The sequence below is a fragment of the Echiichthys vipera genome (genome assembly GCF_963691815.1).
Source record: "Echiichthys vipera genome assembly, chromosome: 13".
In the NCBI taxonomy this organism is placed as follows: Eukaryota; Metazoa; Chordata; class Actinopteri; order Perciformes; family Trachinidae; genus Echiichthys; species Echiichthys vipera.
Genome location: NC_139838.1, coordinates 25,025,520 through 25,045,575, shown reverse-complemented (window position 1 = coordinate 25,045,575; position 20,056 = coordinate 25,025,520). Strand labels below are relative to the sequence as shown.

General features: G+C 42.7%; 1 protein-coding gene across 2 annotated transcripts; it reads right to left on the bottom strand.

Moving 5' to 3' along the window:
- Positions 1–269: 269 nt before the first annotated feature.
- LOC310955994 (zinc finger MYM-type protein 4-like) lies at positions 270–18,345 on the bottom strand. Of its 2 annotated transcripts, none has more exons than XM_083926077.1 (27): positions 18,002–18,345; positions 14,529–15,030; positions 14,192–14,371; positions 13,318–13,394; positions 13,057–13,209; positions 12,536–12,774; positions 12,250–12,427; positions 11,548–11,751; positions 10,792–10,942; positions 10,269–10,384; positions 9,894–10,076; positions 9,476–9,626; positions 9,153–9,325; positions 8,463–8,607; positions 8,209–8,319; positions 8,071–8,102; positions 7,560–7,704; positions 6,911–7,023; positions 5,956–6,178; positions 5,534–5,836; positions 5,275–5,384; positions 4,937–5,111; positions 4,469–4,620; positions 4,096–4,210; positions 3,752–4,003; positions 2,766–2,889; positions 270–2,024 (listed from the first exon to the last, which is right to left on the bottom strand). In XM_083926077.1, the coding sequence occupies exons 1-27, from the start codon at positions 18,032–18,034 to the stop codon at positions 1,772–1,774; spliced, it is 4,593 nt and encodes a 1,530-aa protein (XP_083782203.1). In that variant the 5' UTR covers positions 18,035–18,345; the 3' UTR covers positions 270–1,771. The 2 variants fall into 2 exon arrangements, with proteins under 2 accessions (XP_083782203.1, XP_083782202.1); XM_083926076.1 differs by lacking the exon at positions 18,002–18,345 and adding an exon at positions 16,200–16,465.
- Between the last annotated feature and the right edge of the window lie 1,711 nt (positions 18,346–20,056).

The following is a 20,056-nucleotide window of genomic DNA, read 5'->3' as shown; positions in this document are numbered from 1 at the left end:
TTTATTGTTGTGCATCTCTGTGGTTGTTTACATCTGTTTGTCATTTTAAATCCCTGTGACAGTTTTGCTTTGATACATAGTGATTTAACGTGTCTTTAGTAGTTTTGTTTCTCTTGGTTTTGGGTATTTTCAGTCATTTCAGTCTCCTTATTGTCATTTTTGTGTTTGTGATTTTTTATAGCAACACTTTGAGAGTCAGAGCCCCTGAACCCTGGGACCTGTGTCCAGTTGGTTCGTTCTGCCGTCTCATAAAACAACTTTGTTTTGAAAGGTTTTTATTCAAAATCAACACACAGTAAAAAATACTCAGAACCTTGGCAGCCATACTTTATGAACTGGGGGTTAATATAACCAAGATATACATGAAGGGATAGTATTTCCTAATTTATTTTTTTATATAACACCAGGGTCATGGTTACGCCTCAGAGGATGCTGTGGATGCAGAAGCAAGTTCAAAATGTTGTTAACACCCAAACTCTTCTGTTCACTTCAGTCGACAAAAGTTCAAACAGTAAGGTTTTCTTTAAATGGCGTGAAAGCTGTCAGCAGTGAAACAGTCAAATAGATATTTCTTAAGTGTTCAAATCAGAAAACACTTTTGAAGCCCATCAATCCGGCTCTTCAGTCTGACGTAACACCCTTTAAAAATACGATTTCCGGGTTCAAACGCTGAAACAGCAGCAACAACAGCCGAACATGAACAATAACGATCACCTCTTTCATCAGTCAGACGTCTTTTTCATCCATAAGAGGTAAAATGACAATTACGTTATTTTTTTTAAACTCAGATCTGTTCAAACAACGGGGAACACGGCACAGCTGCGTAGAAATACAAGGTTTGGACCCGGAAGTCGTATTTTGAAAGGGCGTTACGTCACGACTTAAGAGCCGGATCGGACACATGATCAGAAGCGGTCCATTTCTATTTCTGTGGCAAAAAGAAATACAAGTAAAAAAAAGTTAAATTCTTTGATTTAAAGTTAAAGATAGAAATCAAATGTCACCTCACAATCGAGTGACCAGACCTTTCACATCCAGGTCATCTGAATAAAGTCTTTTGTGTAAATTCATCTTTTACATTTTATCACGGCAAGAAACAAAATTACCACAGAAGATAAAATGGAGGAAAAATGTCTCAGTTTGGTAAAATCAAATTTGTGCTTTCCTGTGAGATCAGGAATGACTTTGTACGTTTCCTGAATTTCCCAGAATGACCTTCCCATAATCCTCAGGACACAGAAACTGCACACACAGTGGGTCTGTACACCAGCACGTGCTCGTCGACTGACACTTAATCCTGAACATTGATGAAAACAAAACCTTTGCTGTCACAGAAATCACAGAAGACAGAAAGCTGTTCACGGTTTGTCTCCTGAGGTTGGATGTTTACCCACCGATACCAACAGGAATCAAAATTGTATTTCATTGTAGCTTTTTTTTTTTAAACGAGGACAATAAGAAGCACAAGAGTTTAAGGAATCATGACATGGAAGGAAAAACAGGAGCATTATCTGTGAGAAGCAGCCGTTCACCAGACAGAACGCAGGACGACAGCTGTGTGTCCTGCTCTCGCATCTCAGTGTCCAAGTCCCACCGACACAACATGTGCTTTAGGAAGCGTGACCTCCTGTGCAACTCCGCACACTGTAGTTCTGCATGTGAGACGTTTATTCCGTCCGTGTCTGTTTTTTGAGCCATGAACGTTTCAGTTTATCTACAAACATTTAAACCACGAGCTCCTGCACAGTGAAAAGGTCACTTCTGCTCTCCATCACTCTGAATCTCCATCCTCCTCCTCCTCGTCAGGTATAAACGGTAGATCTTCGGACGTCGACTTCAGCGCCGTCCCTCCGTCTCTCTTCGCGTTGAGATGCAGCTCCCTGACGGTGAGGATGCGGATGAGCATGACCTCCATGGTGCTGTCGTCCAGAGGGGTGGAGGAGAACCACAGAGGGCTGTTGGGGACGCAGCAGCGCTCGGGGTGAAGGTAGAACAGGTTTGTGCGCTGCTTGACTGATTCGGAGCTGCATGGAAGACAGTGGTTCATGTCAACATCAGAACACTGAGTGGGACTTTCCTCTATTACAGAAACTCATAGTTGACTCACGCCTAGTCCAATTGAACCTGGGTACTTTTGAAACCGAACTTTTATGGCCGACGGTGCGATAAGAAATATCCCGTCACGTCTAGAGCGCTCCACAAGTCTCCGTGGAAACAACTTACTGTTTACCGTCACCGTGTGACGTCAAATAACTTCGACAAGAAATTGTGGGTTTCCTCGGTTTTCCTGTCCTCACGACTGCTGACACCAGAATTTTCCCAAAAGTTCACGCCGGACTCCAGTTACAAAAACTCCGGTTTCAGGAGCCACAACTGCGGTTACACGTGGACGAAAGGCCGAAGCGTGCAGAGAAACACACAGTTTTAAAAACACCAGCGTTAGTGTGGACGGCCCCTAACACTCTAATGATTCTGTCTACTAATCGATTACTTGATTTAATTGATGGTTCTGTAAAACTGAGTTTCAACGCAGAAAAATGAGCAAAGGCACCATTTTAAAGTTATCAGTTATTCTGGCTGATTACACGTCTGCTTGGGTCGAAGGTGGGCAGAGCTTTGGTGGGTATTTATGGCGTCACACATCTCCGTCTAACAGGAGACTCAGGAAGACGTGACTCAATGACAGTGAACACACCCACAGAGTCCTGAGAAGAGCCAGGTTAACATTTCTTTGGTGGCTGTCAGTAGTGTGGTTGTAAACTTACCACTTGGAGAGGTAGAACTCGTAGAGCCTGACTGGACAGCGGAGCGGGTTCTCTGTGTTCTCCATCATCTCCAGAATATCCTCTTTACTCTCCTCCTCTTTACGCTTCTTAGCAGGAACTGAGTCTGAGGAGGACACGAACACATTCACTCACTTTTCTAACATTAATCCATTTCAGTTAAGATAAATGTCAAAAATCCTATAAATGAGCTTTACATTTGAAATAGCAACATGGTGCTTTCCTGTTATTTGATTATGCAGGGCAACAACATAAAAGCTGTTTAATAAACTAGGATAAAGACGTGAACACACCAAATACAGTCAGAGAAAGTGATGAAAAGATTTTTACTTTCTTTTTGCAGAAAATAATATCTGCTGTTTGCTGGAAAAATATTTACGGTGCAAAAAAACTTGGGGCTCTTAAACTGTATATGAAAATATACAAAGGAAGAGATTCAGTCAGATTTGGGCCACGACTCTTAAACAACAAAACTACACATATGTTAAACACATGCTGCGGCAAATATATTTTCATGCCAATTTGTTTTTGTAATAAATATTAATTCAGCTAATGCATGAAATACATATTATGTTATATAACGTAAAAACATTCCTGCATGCTAATAGTTTGACAAAAACATTCCTACAGAAGCATGTACTGTAAATTTGTGATAGTTAAAACACAATTATTTAAATTTAAACACGACTGTTGATGCGTTTTAGTATCTTAAAGTATAGATCGATTGTATTCCTAATGTCTTCTTTGTCCATTTTGAAAGTTAAAGTTTCTTCTTGTCAGACAAAACGTCATACCCGGAAGAAAACAGCAGCTCTGAGGAAGGCTGGAGTACGGCCGAAACTGTCAGCTAAAACAGGTAAGAAGACATCCATACCATACAACTAACGTGTCTGACAAGAAGAAACTTTAAAATATATGTTATTATGGAACAAGTGAGTGCTTTATGTCGACCCTCTGTGATACTGTACCTGACTCATCGGGCTCGTTGATGGCTAACGGCGGGTAGAAGCGCAGGAAGGTGGTCTTGGTGTTGTTGGGGTTGCTTTTGGTGCATCGCATGACGTGAGCGAAGGACAGCTGGCGGTGCTGCTCCACCGTGGTGAAGCCAAAGAACTTGCAGCAGAAGAAGAGCAGAGTGTTGAGGAGGACGATGGGGGAGTACGCCCCCAACTGTTTACAGTCCCACAGAAACTCCTCCTCCACACGGGAGTGGATGTAACCTGCAGGAGGAGACAGGGAGGCCTGTTCAGTCTGGACAAATGTGGGTTTCTTCATGTCAAACAGAAAATAAAAGTGCAAATGTTTAACTCACCAGTTGCTGTGATCGAGGGCTTGAAACCTCTCAGCATAGCCGTGAACTCAGTGGAGAACTTGTTGTAGAACCGGTCCGTGAATATGTTCTCCACGCGACCGTTCTCAAACAGGTACTACAGAGACAAACAGGGTCATAATGAGCAATAAGAACAATGAAAATAGCTTTTATTTATTAACTGAATTCTGTTGGGTTTAAATGAATTGACAATAAAGCATCTTATCTTATATTAAAAACCCTTCAACTGGTGAACTGGCACGATGCTTTTATTACACGTTTGTCAGGAAGACGTCGGTACAATGAACAAGATATGTGGATATGTGGTTCTCCGTCTTTATAGTCAAACTTTTTCTGTGGGTGAAAAACGTCTTGCCTGTTGAATGCCGAGGCAGAGGTAGAACAGGCTGTCGGGGGAGTACGGCTCTCCGTTGCTTCGTTTCAACTCGGCGATGAAGCAGCAGAGGCCGTAGCTCAGCTCAGCGGTGGTGCAGCGAAGAATGTCCTCCTTCAGCTCCATGAGACGAGCTGAAATCAACACATCAGGAGTGCAAAATAATTAAGTTTAACACAAGAAATGCGCAAAGATATAGAAAATAAGACAATATGTCACATGTTAACATCAAACGACTTAAATCACTTTAAATAGAGACGGGTTTAAATCTCAAATGGCTGCTCGAGCATATTTTAAGAAAATCTCTTGAACATAATTTTAGACTTCCTCCAAAACTATTGAGCTCATTTGTCCACCATAAGGTTTAATCCAAGAACATAATCTGGGGTCAGGGAAAGGATCAATGAAAGTCACTTTTAGTAGTTATATTTAGTGTGAAGCCAGACTCACAGCCGTAACGTGGCTTCTCCAGGTTGGGTTGAGTTTGCCTCCACTGGATCCATCGCTTCCAGGCATCAACTCCGTACTGGCTCTTCAGCCTCTGGACGTCCAACGCCACGGCCTTCTTGGACGAGCCTTTTTGAGTCGACGCTTCAGCTGCCTTAGACCGCTTTGACTTACGACCCTTAAGACAGTGGAGAGAGAGGGGTGAGACAGAGAGGGGTGAGACAACACGCAGCGTGGCAGGCATTCCCCGTGTCTACACATTCATTTTTTGGGAGAACAATCTGATGTACGGTAGTCTTAAATGCACAAGCAGCATCTTGTGTTTTTTTCCAGTCAGCTACCTTCTTTTCTCGTGCTTTCCTGGGAGCTTGTCGTCGCCGTGAAGAGGTAGGAGGAGGGCTCGGGGATCGCTCAGCCTGTTCTCTGAGCCGGGCCATCTTCTCCAGAGTTTCTGGCAACGACACCACATGAAACATTAGACCAAATGATTTTGAATGATTTGTTTTTCCCGACCACACACTCGGCACTCTTTAAACGCCGGCCACAGTGGAGAGAAAAGTGAAATGTTACGTCACACATCTGTGCATCTCATCTCCTCACCGATGGTGAAGTCAGCTTCGATGTCCATGTGGGGCGGAGCTGGAGCCGGAGCCGGAGCCGGAGCCGGAGCTGGGGCTGGGGCTGGAGCTGGAGCTGGTGCCTGAGCTGGAGCCGGAGGTGGAGTCTCGATGTCAGTCTCACTGGTCACGCCCACAGGGATGTCGAGAATCGGGTTCAGCTTCTCTTGACTGAACGGTTGAGCCGGAGACCTGAGACCTGCGTCAGAGGAGGCGTCCTCCCAGGTGTTGAGGAAACTGGCCAAGTCGTCTGTGTCCAAGTCCTCACTGTAGTTACTGGCGTGGTCTGTGAATTAAATAAGAGGAACTACTATAAAAAAACTGCAACATAGACACATTTATGGAAATTTGAAAATCGTTTTTTCTTCACCTAAGACAAACAAACATTGGAACAGTTTCATTTACCCTCTGAAGCAGCTGCTTCTTGCCTCTCTTTCTCCACCACTTTCTCTTTAGGTTTCTCCTCGTCTTTGTCATTCTTTTCGTGCTGTTCTGCGACCATCTCGGCCATGAGGATAAGCTCCGCCTCAAAGGGGTCGGACGGGATCTTTTCTTTGATCTCCTGGATGGTTTCCACGATGCGTTCAGCACTGTCCATTGTCACAGGAAGGAACATGGGGACAGGCAGCTGCGTTGGGCAGAGTAAGTAACAACCAATAAAGCTCCGTAATAAGGAACAAGACACTGAATATTGACTATTCCAGACTGTCGTCGCACATAAATGTTTAATTTTGTACTCCTCATAATGACATGAGCCATGTTTAATCGGACTTTCACACAGAGAATCAAACACTAAGTCAGGGACACACCGAGGTGAGCGTCTGTCGCCCTACATTTTGTGTTGTGTTCAGCACCGTCGGCTGTTTCTCAGCTGGTTCAGCGTGTCAAATCTGAACAGCTGAAGTCCATTGGTGAAAGAAATCAGTCTGATTGGCAGATTTTCAGTCAATGAACAAGAAAAGTGAGGAAAGTAAACGAACGGCTGAGGTTAAGAGGCTGTGAGATCGAAAACAAACTTTTGGATCAGGTATTTTGGGGTTTCTTGGCACAAATTGTTTGTCCAACATCATTCTGCCTTTCAACACCGGGTTTTATTGTTAATGTGCTAACTGGCTAACAAGCATTTGAGCCATCCTGTCCGTCTTCCTGTTTCTCTTTTTGAATTATGAATACAGACTTCCGCCGCCTGCTGAGAGTCATTTCCTCTAAAGCAGGTGCAGAACGTACGTGTTAGTTAGCCATCAGCTGTAGTCTTTACGGTGCGTCTAGACACAATCGGCTTTAGTCTCCACTAGTTCTTTGATGTCGGGTAGGCGTGTCCGTGCCTTCAGAACAGAGGTGGTTGTAGTGTTTGACGTACCGGTATTGGCAGGCCCACAGGTTTCGGGGTACATTGGCTGTACATGTTCATGGGTACAGGAATGTACACGGGCACTGGCACAGGAATGACCATGATTTTAGGGAAGGCGTCATCTTTAGAGCGGGAGGAAAAAAGATAATAGTGAGGGAAAGTCTTTACTCAATACAAGTCAAACTTTTAGAGCCAGCACATTCAAAAGCAAATCAATGGCTTTGGATTTTGGGCTCAAAAGAATTAACATATTAAATATACTAAAAACTCCACAGAGGATCTTAATGGATCATACTTTTATTTAAATTATTATTAATTCATTTTCAAATTTTCTCCTTATTTGTGAAAAATGAGAATATGAATTTCAAGGTTCCTGAACCAAAAAATGTCCAGACTCTCAAAGACTTTATCATCACATCTAAATTGTTACTATGAATGCAAAACGTTTACAGATTCCTTTATGCTCACATTAATCAATGTTTAGTGTCACCCTGTTTTTATTATCAGCTGTTCACTTTAACTTTTACTTAATGTTTTGATCATGATCATTTAATGTTTGCTTGTGTCTTGCTCTGACTGAGGAGTGAACACCAGACAAGGCTGGGCAGTACGCCGTTCCTTCTGTAGCTCGACTGCAGAGCAGAGAAAGAAACTTTACCTGTCTGTGCCTCGACGTCAGCTGTCTGTGTCCGACAGGAGACCCCTTTGTTCTGCACCAGCGGTCTGCAGAGCAGGGCTTTGTTCTTTAGGATTTTGGGGGCAGGAGGGGGATGACTTTTCACTGCGTCTGTCTGAATACTGATCTGAAGAACAGACAAAAAGGACACAAATACTTAATGACTTACAAGAAGAATTAATCATTTTCAAAACAACAAATGCACTAGTCATGAGCTCACGGCAGCCACAGCAGAGTTTCACCAACGAGTACTCTTTAGTTTCATGGTTTCATTGATGCACTTTAATTTATACTCTTGTTAAAACTGTTTTATTCAATTTTAAATTGCTTCGAATTATACTTAATTTTAGTCTTTTAAATGACAGTGTGTCATTTTTTCTGCCTTTTCTCTTTGTTTGTTATTTGATTTGTCTAATGTGAAGCACTTTAAATTGCTTTGTTGTTAAAATCAGAAATAATTAAATTTGACGGTATTTAAAATAAAACTACTTACATGTCCGGTGTTCTTTGATTTAATGATTGTTCCTGTGGAGACAAAAGCAGGGTATGAAACCTTCAAATCTAATATGGCTACTGATTGAACAAGCACGTTTTTTCTGTCTTATATATTTGACATATAGTTCATAAATACCTGTGCTTGTGTGCTGTTGTTTACTTTGCTGGGCCACTCTGCTTGATTTCCTGATTGGTTCCCCCGCAAGAGAGATGACGTTGGCGATGACAGGTGTGGCCTCCCCCTTACCTGCAGATCCACGAAAACAGCCAGAAACACAAGGAGTCAGCACGGGATATTAAGGAGAACATTTTAATTAAGGATTAAAAAAAACAAAACAAAACAATACAATACAGGAATAGAAAACTTGAAAAGGCAACAAGAACACACACCTTTGGAGATCTGGCCCTGCGTGGCCACTTTACCACAGCAGTACTTCAGCAGACAACTCAGGTCACAGAAGTGTTTGACTTCCCCCAGCAGGGCGAGACTCTGCTTCAGTTTCCCTTTGCGGCCGCAGGTGTCGCACTTTGCAACCTGAGAGAAAACAGCGAGGAAACATTAAAAAGCATAGTCTGGGTTTTTTGAAGTGGGGTTGTATGAGGTACTTATCCACGAGTCAGTGCGTTACCTACAGTGAATGGCGGTCAGCACGCCCCCATATAGTGAACACTATATTAAGAATATTTTCACAGCTCTCTTTAAGTTTACGCAGGGGGAACTGAAGCCACCAGACTCCATTGACAATAACAGTAATTATACCTCACAGAATACGGGAGTTGCTGGTCCATCGCTGCCTCGATTGATTAGTTTGTCTGTGTTATTGTGTGACTTTGGGGTTTTAAATAGTCAGGAAGTAACAAATCTAACAGATTAACCTATCAAGGCAGTGACAGATCAGCAACAGTCTGGTGGCTTTGACGAGAGCATAGAAACAGCTTCAGTTCCCCCTGAGTAAACTTAAACAGTGGTACGTGACGGCAAGTTAAAGCAATAAAAATACCAAGGATAAGAACCTCATACAAATACCATTGTTTTTCAGTCCAACTATGATTTTTATGACTTCATTGGGGCGGGCTTACATGGCAGAAGAGCATGGTGTATTTGGACCGGCACGAATCAGAGCAGAACTCCTCCGTCGAGCCTCCGTACTGTGCCGTCACCAGCTTCTTGGACACACTGTGGCAGTAGACGCAGGAGTGACAGTGTTTCCCCCAGTTTTTAGTCATGTCGTGTCGATAGAGGAGCTTACAGCCTGAGAGGGAGGAGAGGAGAGGCTCAGGGACACTGTGACTGATTACTTTTCACACCTGTGTTGTTTAAACACAACTTGGAAATAATTATACGGTTTGATGGTGTGCGATTCTGATTTCTCTTGAGAATACATTTCCATCCGTCTCCCTACCGTCGCTGCAGAAGAAGCAGTCTCTGTTGTTGATCCTCTTGCCGTCTCTGGTGATCTTTTCGACCTTGCAGTATTCACACAGGCTCGTCACAAAGTTGTCTTTCTTGAACTCGTGAGCACAGTCCACGCTGCACACGAAAACCATCTTGTCCTGCACACACAGAGCTGTAAATGTTATTTAACCAAACAGACATGTCGTGTCATGTCGGATTAAAACGGTTCTTCTGAACACATTACCACTGAGTATTTTACCACAGTACTTTTTTTTGGGCATTACTGTATCTTTCTTTTGTGTCTCGCTAAATTCCAGTTGTATCAATAGAAATAATACCCACTAAAAAAAGACTTCAGTCATTAGTCACCCTGACTGATGCATGAAAAAGCTATTCCTATGCAATCAAACAAACACACAAGTTACCTTGATCTGGATGACTTCAGGCTTAAAAGCCATTTCGCGGGCACACTGTGAGCAGTTCAGTTTCAGTGATCCTTTGGGGGCGTCTTCCAGAGTTTGGGTAGAAGCGAAGCTCTGGATTTGAGTGGATCCGATGGGCAACTTGGTGAAAACATTCACCTGTTTCTGACACTTCTTGAACTTTTCCTGTGGCATAAAAAACAATACAAGTGTCTTACTGGTGTAACATAGAGTTCAACAATATGAACGCCTTCCAGAGAGACTGAAAGATGTGCGCCAGAATCCCAGAGTGTGACTGTTGAGGATCAGGAACAAAATGATGTCCGACGTGGTCTGAGTGAGCGCACCGCGACCCTTACAGTCAGTAGAGGTGATTACCTGAAAAGCCATGACACAAGGTAGAGTGCAGAAGTTCCTGATGGAGGTATCTGACATGGCCAGGTGGTAGGACGGCACTGTGTTTTTCCCACAGGTATCACAACTCAGCCGTGCACCTGTGAAAAAGAAGAAAAGTTTTATTAACAACGATTAATGAACTGACCAGGACCTTGTATCTCAATGAGACCTTCATGGCTGACTGAAGGATGAACACAATTAAATAAACTAATAGAGGTAGACTGATGGGTTTTTACAGAGGTGAATGCTGATATTTATAAAGCAGGAAGGCCAATGGCTGATAAATAATGTTGATATGATGATTTTTCAATAGCTTTTAAAGCCCTGTAGGCTAGTTTAGCTGCTTGTAGGCTTGCTATCTTGACATGTTCCCATGGAAAGAAACTGACAAAGAGGAGCGCTAACTTCGTTCTACAGCAGCCAAAAGACAAGGCTGCCTGCAGATGTATCGATTACCTTCAAATGGTATTAATCTAATGTCTATCACTAAATATAATATATATACCTGATGCACTGACAGTCTGGACCTTGAACGCCATCACACAGCTGCTGCTGCAGAAAAGGTTCACAGAGTCGTCACTGTTTTTGTTGTTAATCGTCTCCGCCATCAACCGGGTAGTGCGACACATCGCACAAGGCACTGTTATCTTCGTTTTCTGTTATGAGATTAAAAAAAAAAAAAAAAAGGACAGGATGTTGAACCGCGTGTTGTGTAATCATCTTAAACGATGTGTAACTATATGTTTAAATCTGCTTTATTGTGCGTTCAGGCGCTGCAACTTTTACGTTCACACTGTACGGATCAGTCGATACAATGTGACGTATGACGTACGTAAGTACAGAACCTGCTGGTCGGTTTTGTTCAGTGAAAGTTCAAATAAAGTTTGTTGTATAGTTACATAAAACAATAAAACCGCATCCACAGCAATGTTGACAAAAAGAGCAAAAGGCTGCGTTACTTTGAGCAACTCTGCAGCGAACGGAAAGAAAAAAAAAACAATATGGAACGACAGATGTCTGGAAGATGCAGTCAATTTGTAGTTTTGTACCACAGCCTAGTCAAGACGACAGTTTGTAACATAACTCCAGGAACATTAAAACAAGCTCACTAAACGCATCTTTTGACAGCAGTCCTGCAGAAAACGTCTGCATGGCTCATCACAAAAAAGCGAGAGCATTTTCATGTTTTATGATCCATCCTTGCCAAATGCTGAACACATCATCTGATCAGTCACACCCAAACACATTCACGTTTTCATACCGCTTTGTACTGGGTCAGGCACTCTATATTGCACAGAGTGCTGTTGCTGTCTTCCATCTTCAGCATGACCGGTTTGGTGTGGCAGTAGGAGCCGCAGTTCGCACAGCCGGCCATGGACAGGTTGTTCACCGTACGGAAACGGTTGAAGCAGGCGTCGCTGCAGATCTTGTGGACAGTGCCGCCCAGGATCACCTCATGTTTACTCTGCAAGAGGGACAACAAAAGATCTGTTCACTGGAGTGTAGTTTACAGGGGAAGCAAGGTAAAAGGTTTGGTGTGCCATTTATATATAAATAAAGTTTATAATTGGGTTTATTATTATTGTGTTGGTACTGCTAAGGGAAGAAGGAAAATATAGGATGATTTTGATGTTTAAGATTCTGTTTTAGAGCTGAAATAACTAGTTGACGGGAAACTGTGATGATCATTTAAGCGATCTTTTCAGCAAAATTGCCACATATTCTCTGGTTCCAGCTATCTAATGTGAGGGTTTTCTGCTTTTTCATGTTATGATTTGTTTTTTTTACTGTTGGTCGGACAAAACAAAAGACCGAAGCTTCACCTTGAACACTTAAAATGGTGATTTTTAGCTAGTTTCTGACAGTTTATAGATGAAACGATTAATCAATTAATGCATAAAATAAATGGGAGATTAATCGATCGTGATAATAATCTTGTCGTTTGCAGGTCTGTCTGACTTACAACACAGTATCTGGTGCACATGCTGCAGAGAGACTGTGGTCCTATCGGCTGCGGTGTTTTTTTGGTGGCGCCCGAGTTCCTGAAGTTGAAGGTTGTCAGGCAGTTCTGGCTGCAGAATTCCTTCATGGTGCCTTTAGGATCTGGAGACAGAATCACGTCCTGAGGGCGAAATATCAACCTGGGATAGAAGCAACAAGACATCCAAGTTCAGTAATGGTGTATTTGGGCCATGAACTTTGGTGTAATTAATCGTCTACAGGTATACAGTCAATTACTCATGGCTCACTTTTGGCAGCTGTGGCAGATCTTGTTGACTCCTTTGGCCGTGGGGAGAGACGTGGTGAGGCAGGACGTGGAGCAGAAGAGTGCTGGGGAGCCCTTCCTCTGGAAAGCTGTCTGTCCTTTCATCAGGCTCTTGTTGCAGTGGGAACACGACATCTGCAGCAACGAGGGGTTGACGACAGGCAGCGTCTGTGTTTCGGCAGCTGAGGTCACCGAGAAGACTGATCCGATCCTCAAGTCCTCCTGTCAGTGACACAACAGGGAGACGGGGTCAGCGGTTATCTGGACTGAAGTTAGAGTTTCTTAACTTTACGAGACTCGCCGACAATTGTCATCGTGACTTTGACGTAAAAGTGACAAGTGTGCTTATTGTGACATGAAACAGATTAGCTTAAAGTGTGTGTGTGTGTGTGTGTGTGTGTGTGTGTGTGTGTGTGTGTGTGTGTGTGTGTGTGTGTGTGTGTGTGTGTGTGTGTGTGTGTGTGTGTGTGTGTGTGTGTGTGTGTGTGTGTGTGTGTGTCCCACCTTTGCAGTATTAGGCTCATCTTTCACGCTGGCTGTAGATGTAGAAGATATTAGAGCTTGTTCATACTCTTCGTCTATGGGCTCATCCTTCACCTTGACCAAAGGTGGTGAAGGAGGCGACTTGATTGACTTAACTGCAGCATTTATGCGTTCCTACAACAGAGGAAAAATATATAGACTTTGTGGTTAAAGTTGTTACATGATGCATGTCATTTTTAACTTAAACGCCAAGCTGATGCAGATTGTCCTACTTATACTTACAGTGTCTAATCTTGGTATTGACAACTTAACTACTTTCATCCCATTCATGACGCCCGCTGGTGATGAACTGTCACTTCCTACAGGAACAGAAGCCACATTTGAATTGGTGTTAATAAGCGTGCAAAGTAAGTACACAGGAAATGACACAAACACCCACATCAGTCAGTCTTATCAGTTAGGACAGGGGTGTCAAACTGATCCAGTAAAGGGCTGCTGTGGCTACAGGTTTTCATTCCAACCGAGCAAGAACACACGTGATCCAACAAATAAACTGTGTGAAGACAATTCAAATGATTGAATACGTTGAGTCACGGCGCTTTACTGGATTAGTTTGACACACCTGAGTTAGGACACAGCTTTTGTGATTTCATCTTTCTTGTGTCTCCTTTCCCTTTGCCATGGCTTCCTGCCATGCTCCCGGTAATATGTTGCCGTATTTGCTTTGCAATGACTCCCAATCTGTGTTTTCTACCACAATTAGCGCCTTTTACCCACGTCTTACTTCCAGTAACCCTTCAACCTCTGCCATCGGTCCAAAACAATAAATCCTGGTCTGATTTTTCACTTTTCTGTATTTCCAGCCATCGAATAACAATAGACATTAATGGTACATGCATGGTCACGCGATATACGGGCATATTAATATGGATGGAGATTAGTTCTGATACAGAGCTAAAGCACTTGTATGGACAGATTGTTTTTGTTTTGAAACCCTGGGTGCATGCACACTGTCCATTCATACCGTGCCCCGTGCTTTAGAGTAATTGTCCTCCCTCCCTTTTACCCTAGTATGGATTTGGAATTTGTGCACTCCTGTGGTTATTGCAACACACTGGCAAAACGTCCCAAGCACCACTGCTCTGAGGTCACTCACCTCTACTGGCCGTGGCTTCAGACGTTGGAGGCGAGTTGGACCGCATCAAGTCTAACTCCACTTTCACGTCCTGCGCTTGCTCCTCCTGCGCTTGCTCCTCCTCTGTGAGTGGTGGTAATATGGTGGGTTTCACATCATCTTCTTCCTCCTTGAAAGAGTTACTGTCCTCTGCCACTGAGGCTGTGAGGGAACATTACAAATACAGAAATGAGAGTGAAGCTAAAGAGCAGTGCTTCATTTACCTTCACAGAAAGAGAAAGCCAATGACGTACTCTAGTTTCAAAAGGTTTGGATTGTTGCTTTGATTACGTGTGATAAAATGCCAGCTTCGCTTTACCTGTGTTTGAAATGTCCGGTGAACGGCAGCTATCCACATCCGTCGAACTATTCTCCTGCTCCTCCTTCATCTGAGCTTCCTGCTCCACCTGATCCACAGTACCAATGTCCATCATCTCATCGAGGTCGTTGGCTGTAGAAAGCCTCAATTTACTGCCACCAGACTCCTTTTCCTGCTCTGTGCTCGTGTCGTCCTTGGTGATCATCTCCGACTCCTCCTCGGTTTTCACCACAGTTTCTTCTTCTCTTTCAGACTCTGCGCTGCCTGGCTCGCCGCCGTCAATCAAAACTGTGTGGATTGTCTGTTCTGTAGACGACTGTGGATCTGCCTCGCTTTCTTTATGTTTAATTCCTTTAGTTTCCATTTCATTTTCAGCAGCAACAAAGTCATCCTCCACTCCATGTTCAGAGAGTCCAGGAGAAGCCTCTGGGTCTCCAACATCTGCTGATGCTCCCGGCTCTGAAACCGTTTCCATGGGCTCTCCTTCTGTCCCCTCCTTCACCTGTGAGAGACAATAAATAACCTGCGTTATGTTTTAGGGACCATATTTTACAACTTGTTCCACACATTTAGTGCATATTTAATGACTTCAGCGTTGACAGACAGCGTTAATGTGACGTGATAGCCTGAGGCACGCTTGCTGTTAGAACAAGGAAGATGCGCTCTAAAAATAGATTTCTCTCTTTAAGGAATCAGTCCCCCCTCAGACAATAAATCAATCTGGGAAAACATTACCTGTGCCCATCCCTATTTTTCATATTGCTCGTGTAAAGTGTAACTTAACAAGACCCATCATTTGGCAAAGAAGATGGCTGTGCTGAAAACAAATTAAGATATTTTAAAGCCCACAACAGTCATATGAACTAGATTTAACGCTCTCAGTGGTGGGAATGTACAATGACTAACTCCTTGAGCAACTCTGAAAATTAAATTCAAAACTAAATTCATGGAAAGAGAGAACGCCACCACACTGGGAAACGAAGAGGCTTTGTATATAGAGTTTAGAAAACATGAGATCACTTTGTCAGAGCTATGATGATGAGGATGGCTGTGCAGTGTGTTAAACATCAGGGGGCGGACGGCACTTTTCACCTGAGGTATTTAACATTGACGTTAAAGTGTAAGTCCAGCGAAAAGGCACCCGTGATCTTTTTTTTCGGCATTAAAATACATCAAATACGCCATCGAGACAGCTTTTTTCATTAATCAACCAGGTATAGAGAATGCCTGGAGACGCTAACAGCCCCAAATGGCTAAAGGCTTATCATGCTCTACGTCAGATACGGATACGGACGGAGCCTTCTGTCTGTACTCTGCGTAAATTTTGTCCGTATTTCTGCACGTATCCTGCAAGCTTGTGGATACGGGCCGATACAGACCAAATTTTGACGTACGACCGGAAATGGTGGGGGCAGTGTCAGGCATTGAACACAAAAAAGTGCAGTGAATAGCATACGCAAATGTATGTATGCAATGTTTGCCCAATCGTTGTGTTTATTTCCGTTACCATGCATCACTGTCCTTTACTTCTCATCTCTGGTTCTTCTCTACTATTTCTTACACTTATTCACAGATTAATTTGTTTGCACCCCCCTGGCATTTTTGAGAATACTGCAACGAACAATGCGTTGACCGTAAAGGAGGTGAACAGTGAATAATGAGCTATCTTACCTGATGTTTGGGTACAGCAGTGCGCTTCAGAAAGTGTCTATCTGGCCTATTTGGTTTTGGTTTGATATAATCCTCTTCAGAGAAATGATCACTGCAAACGCGGAGTTGTCTCACTTCTTCTCGTGGAGTGTCAGCATCTATATTCATTGTAACCAGCCACAACTGTCTAAGGCCAACGTCACTCACTGGTACACGGTGGAAAAAAAATGGCGACCAGGAAGTTTCTTTGTTCGAACAGCCCGGAAAAACACACGCACGCACCATCTTTGAAATCTTTAGAAGAGTGAAAGTTTGATATCAGCCTGATCTCACAACAGCACCTTCTCATCCAAACAGCTGATCCGTGGTGTAGTGGTACCCTGCACTGCAGTTGCACTTATGGGGAAGTTCTCACGTTGAGAAAATGTAGTGAAAAGGCTGTCTGACAGTAGAGTAAAGTGGGGAAAATACTCTAAATATGGCCTATATTTAAACTGATATTGATAATTTAGGTGGCTTAAATACATTTAGCTGCTGCCCCTCCACAGTAGTACATTGTTTGCTTCTGTGTCTGTCCTCCTGTGTGCCAAACTGGAGGCGTGCCGGCTGCCATCAACTGTAGGAAAACACACCAAACTTGCCAAAAAAACTCACAATTTCCCCCCAGAGTTACAATTCTCCCATATTCCTCCCAAAATGTTCCAAACCTTCTTTCCTTTTTGTTATCACAACCTGTTTCTGGCACTGTACAGCGCACGCGAGAAGTCTGATGACTCAAAAAGTCGACAGTTTCCACACGGACAACAATCCAGCCTTAGGAAATGTTCTTTAACGCGTGCAGGTGTTGTGGAAGAGAGCGACTCGCACCTCGTCCTCCTCAGTGAGGGAAAGATGGAGAGAGAAAGGCCAGTTGAATTTCACCTATCACTAACTTAAGTATGGTGATACAGGCTGCTGCAGAGCATTTGCACTTTCAACTACAATAAGCATTTGTACTAGAGATGCACCAATCCTATACCCAGATCGGATATCAGCTAATTAGCTGGATCGGATATCGGATGAATGAGGCAGATCCAGTCATTTATTTTTCATTAATATCATACACAGCGATCTAGTCACTTCAATTCTAAGTTTTCAACACCGGTCAGGGTTTTATATAACATTTTAAAAATATCTGTTTGCAGTGCACTTTACATGGAAGTGTTATTTATTTATTGTTCCTGCTAATGTACACTTTTTACATTTATATCTGTGTTAATTTGTTAACTTTTTTAAAGAAGGATAAATGTTTATGTCAAGACTGAAGCTGTCACTCACATGGCAAGATATACGGTTGGATTGGTGCACCTCTAGAAAAGAATTAATGAATGAAAACTGATGATTATTGTGTTGGTGCCATAGATTCAGCATTTAACATAAAATGCTGTTGCAATGTAGTATTAGGTAAATCATTCCCTGCTTTGGTTTCAAAATCCTCCCTGTTTTTGAGGTCTCAAGGTAGTTAAGTTTCACACTGACGCTCAAACAACCTCACTTCTATAAGCCTAACTATCCCTCTAACGTTACAATGAAGCTAGCTGAAAGTAAACATAGCAGAAATACGTGTATTAGAAAAACACAGCTGTAGTACAACAGTACATATATAAATTGGCATTAGCCCGCACTGTCGGGGTTTTAACCTTTGCGTTTTGGTGCATTCTCGCCAAACAAACACGACAAATTAGCTTGCTGCTGATTTAGCAACAATGCTCCTGCAATGTAAACACAGCTAGCGTTACCTACCGCTGCACATATGTTAGTTTGGAAAAGAGGGGTTTGATTACCTCCGTCTGAGTCGCCTCCTTGGATTCAGCCATGTTTTGATGCCCAATTACATAACCCGTGAAGCATTACACATCCACGCTGTAAACAAGCGAGCTAGCTCACCTGATGCTAAGCTAACGCTAGCTTTGCTCACAAATCTGCACACGTCTCTAACGTCAACGTTCTATGACCGTTAGCGGTTAGTTAGCCGCTAATTAGCCGTTATCGCGTCCACTCGACCCCCCCTACGTCACCGCTGTGCTCACTAAATCACTTTTCTGCTTGTTGGAGAGCAAATGTCGTCATGAAGAGACGTTATAATGGACGTATAGAGGCGTCACAGCGTGCAGAGTATTACCGCGCCAGCGACTTGGACAGACGACGCGTCATTGGTGCCCAGACGTTGGTGTCCATAGACATATAAAGAGTAGATGCCGCATCGAACGTTGGGCCGCGAGAAATGCGGCCGCCATCTTGGATCGGTCATCCTACCAGATAAGTTCTATGAGTGACTCGTTGAGCCTATGAGTTGAGCAGCAGAAGGAACAAGATGCCAGAGCACTGTGCAGCGTATTCCTGCTCTAATCTAATATTACAATATTACAATTCATAATCAGTACGGTACAGTACAGTTTTAAACAATTATACATAAATCCATGCATTTTTGAATGTTATAGTGAGTCCCTCAGGCTGTGGCAGGTAGATAAATATTTAGCTGCCAGAGGAGCTGCTGTCCCTTATTTTATTATTATTATCTTGTTACAGTAGAGGCGTGGAGATTAGCCTCTGTGGGAATGTTAGTTAATTTACCCCCCGGCCAGATGTGTGTGTGCAAGCCTGTGTGTGTGTGTGTGTGTGTGTGTGTGTGCCTGTGTAGATATGAAAGGAGAAGCAGGGAGGAGAGGGGTTGTCGTACATGTGGTCTAGTGTAAATGGATTGCACATTTCCAGCAGTAGGTCAGCGGAGGATGTGCTGTGGTTTCATGAGAGGAAGACACTTCAGAGACAGTTAATCTCAGGTCACCTCAGATATTCTCAGTTTTGTTTTTTTAAATATTGAACATGACATTGAGATGAATTATGAGATAATTTTTCATGTCATGTCACTTTTTTTTTTTAAAGTTTATACTATCAAAGGAGAAGTTGCAGAATCTGACCAATATCCTTTGCTGTTAAACTGTTTCATCAAACAGGAGCAACATGATGTGGGGTTTATTATAAAGAATGAATCAGAGATTTACGAGGCAAGCGTGAACATGTATTTCCACTCTGTGCCCGATATTCTCACAGCTGAACAAAATGTTCCATACATTTTTACTTGGTTCTCCACATCTCCACTTAAAGCAGGACGAACGTCACATGTTTGTAAAGCAGAACTGATGAGTCCAGGCTTTTTTGGTTCAGTTGTACCACAGAAGTTGAAACAGTCTGAAAAGAAAAAATCATACATTTATTTAACTAAGGAAAAATCTTAAATGGTTTGTATAATTTAAAATGGATATTACTGAACTATGCCCCGTGTTTTTGTTTGCACATTAAATACAATTACTACATAATTAAAATATGTAATAAAGAAGACATTCACATAATTAGACCTTGCCCAAAAACAAAGGACACAGTCATTTTAGATACTATACAAAGTACTCCTACAACATCACTTTCTTTACCAATTAGAGCTACACTCTCATTGGTAACTGTGCAAGAACAAAACAGTGTGAAAATGATCGATTTAACAAAATTTTATATATATTTTTATACCACACACACTCGCTCAAATGTGGACCCTCCCTCTCCTCTCCACTACCACGACTATGCGACTGGCAGAGCATGGATCATTTCTAAATATTTATAAACATATAGGGTTCGGCTCTTGCTTTTTTTTTAGTGCTTTAAATGAAAGTGTGTCTGTTTGACTTGTATTTAGATGTGTCCAAAATGTCATCTCTCTCTCTGACCTAATTGTATTGATACTCTTGATTTATATGTATTTTAATTTTCTCTGAGTGTGTGTGTGTGTGTGTGTGTGTGTGCTTGCGTGTGTTTGTGTGTGTGTGTGTGTGTGTGTGTGTGTGTGT

What these genes read in the sequence shown, in the direction of transcription:
- LOC310955994 (XM_083926076.1), bottom strand. Translation starts at nt 16,463, where the DNA reads ATGGTGCGTGCGTGTGTTTTTCCGGGCTGTTCGAACAAAGAAACTTCC. An exon ending in CCAGACTGTCAGTGCATCAG is followed by an intron (nt 10,385 to 10,791) that starts GTATATATATTA and finishes TCTTTTTCACAG; the next exon opens with GTGCACGGCTGAGTTGTGAT. An exon ending in ACAACAGCACACAAGCACAG is followed by an intron (nt 8,103 to 8,208) that starts GTATTTATGAAC and finishes TTGTCTCCACAG; the next exon opens with GAACAATCATTAAATCAAAG.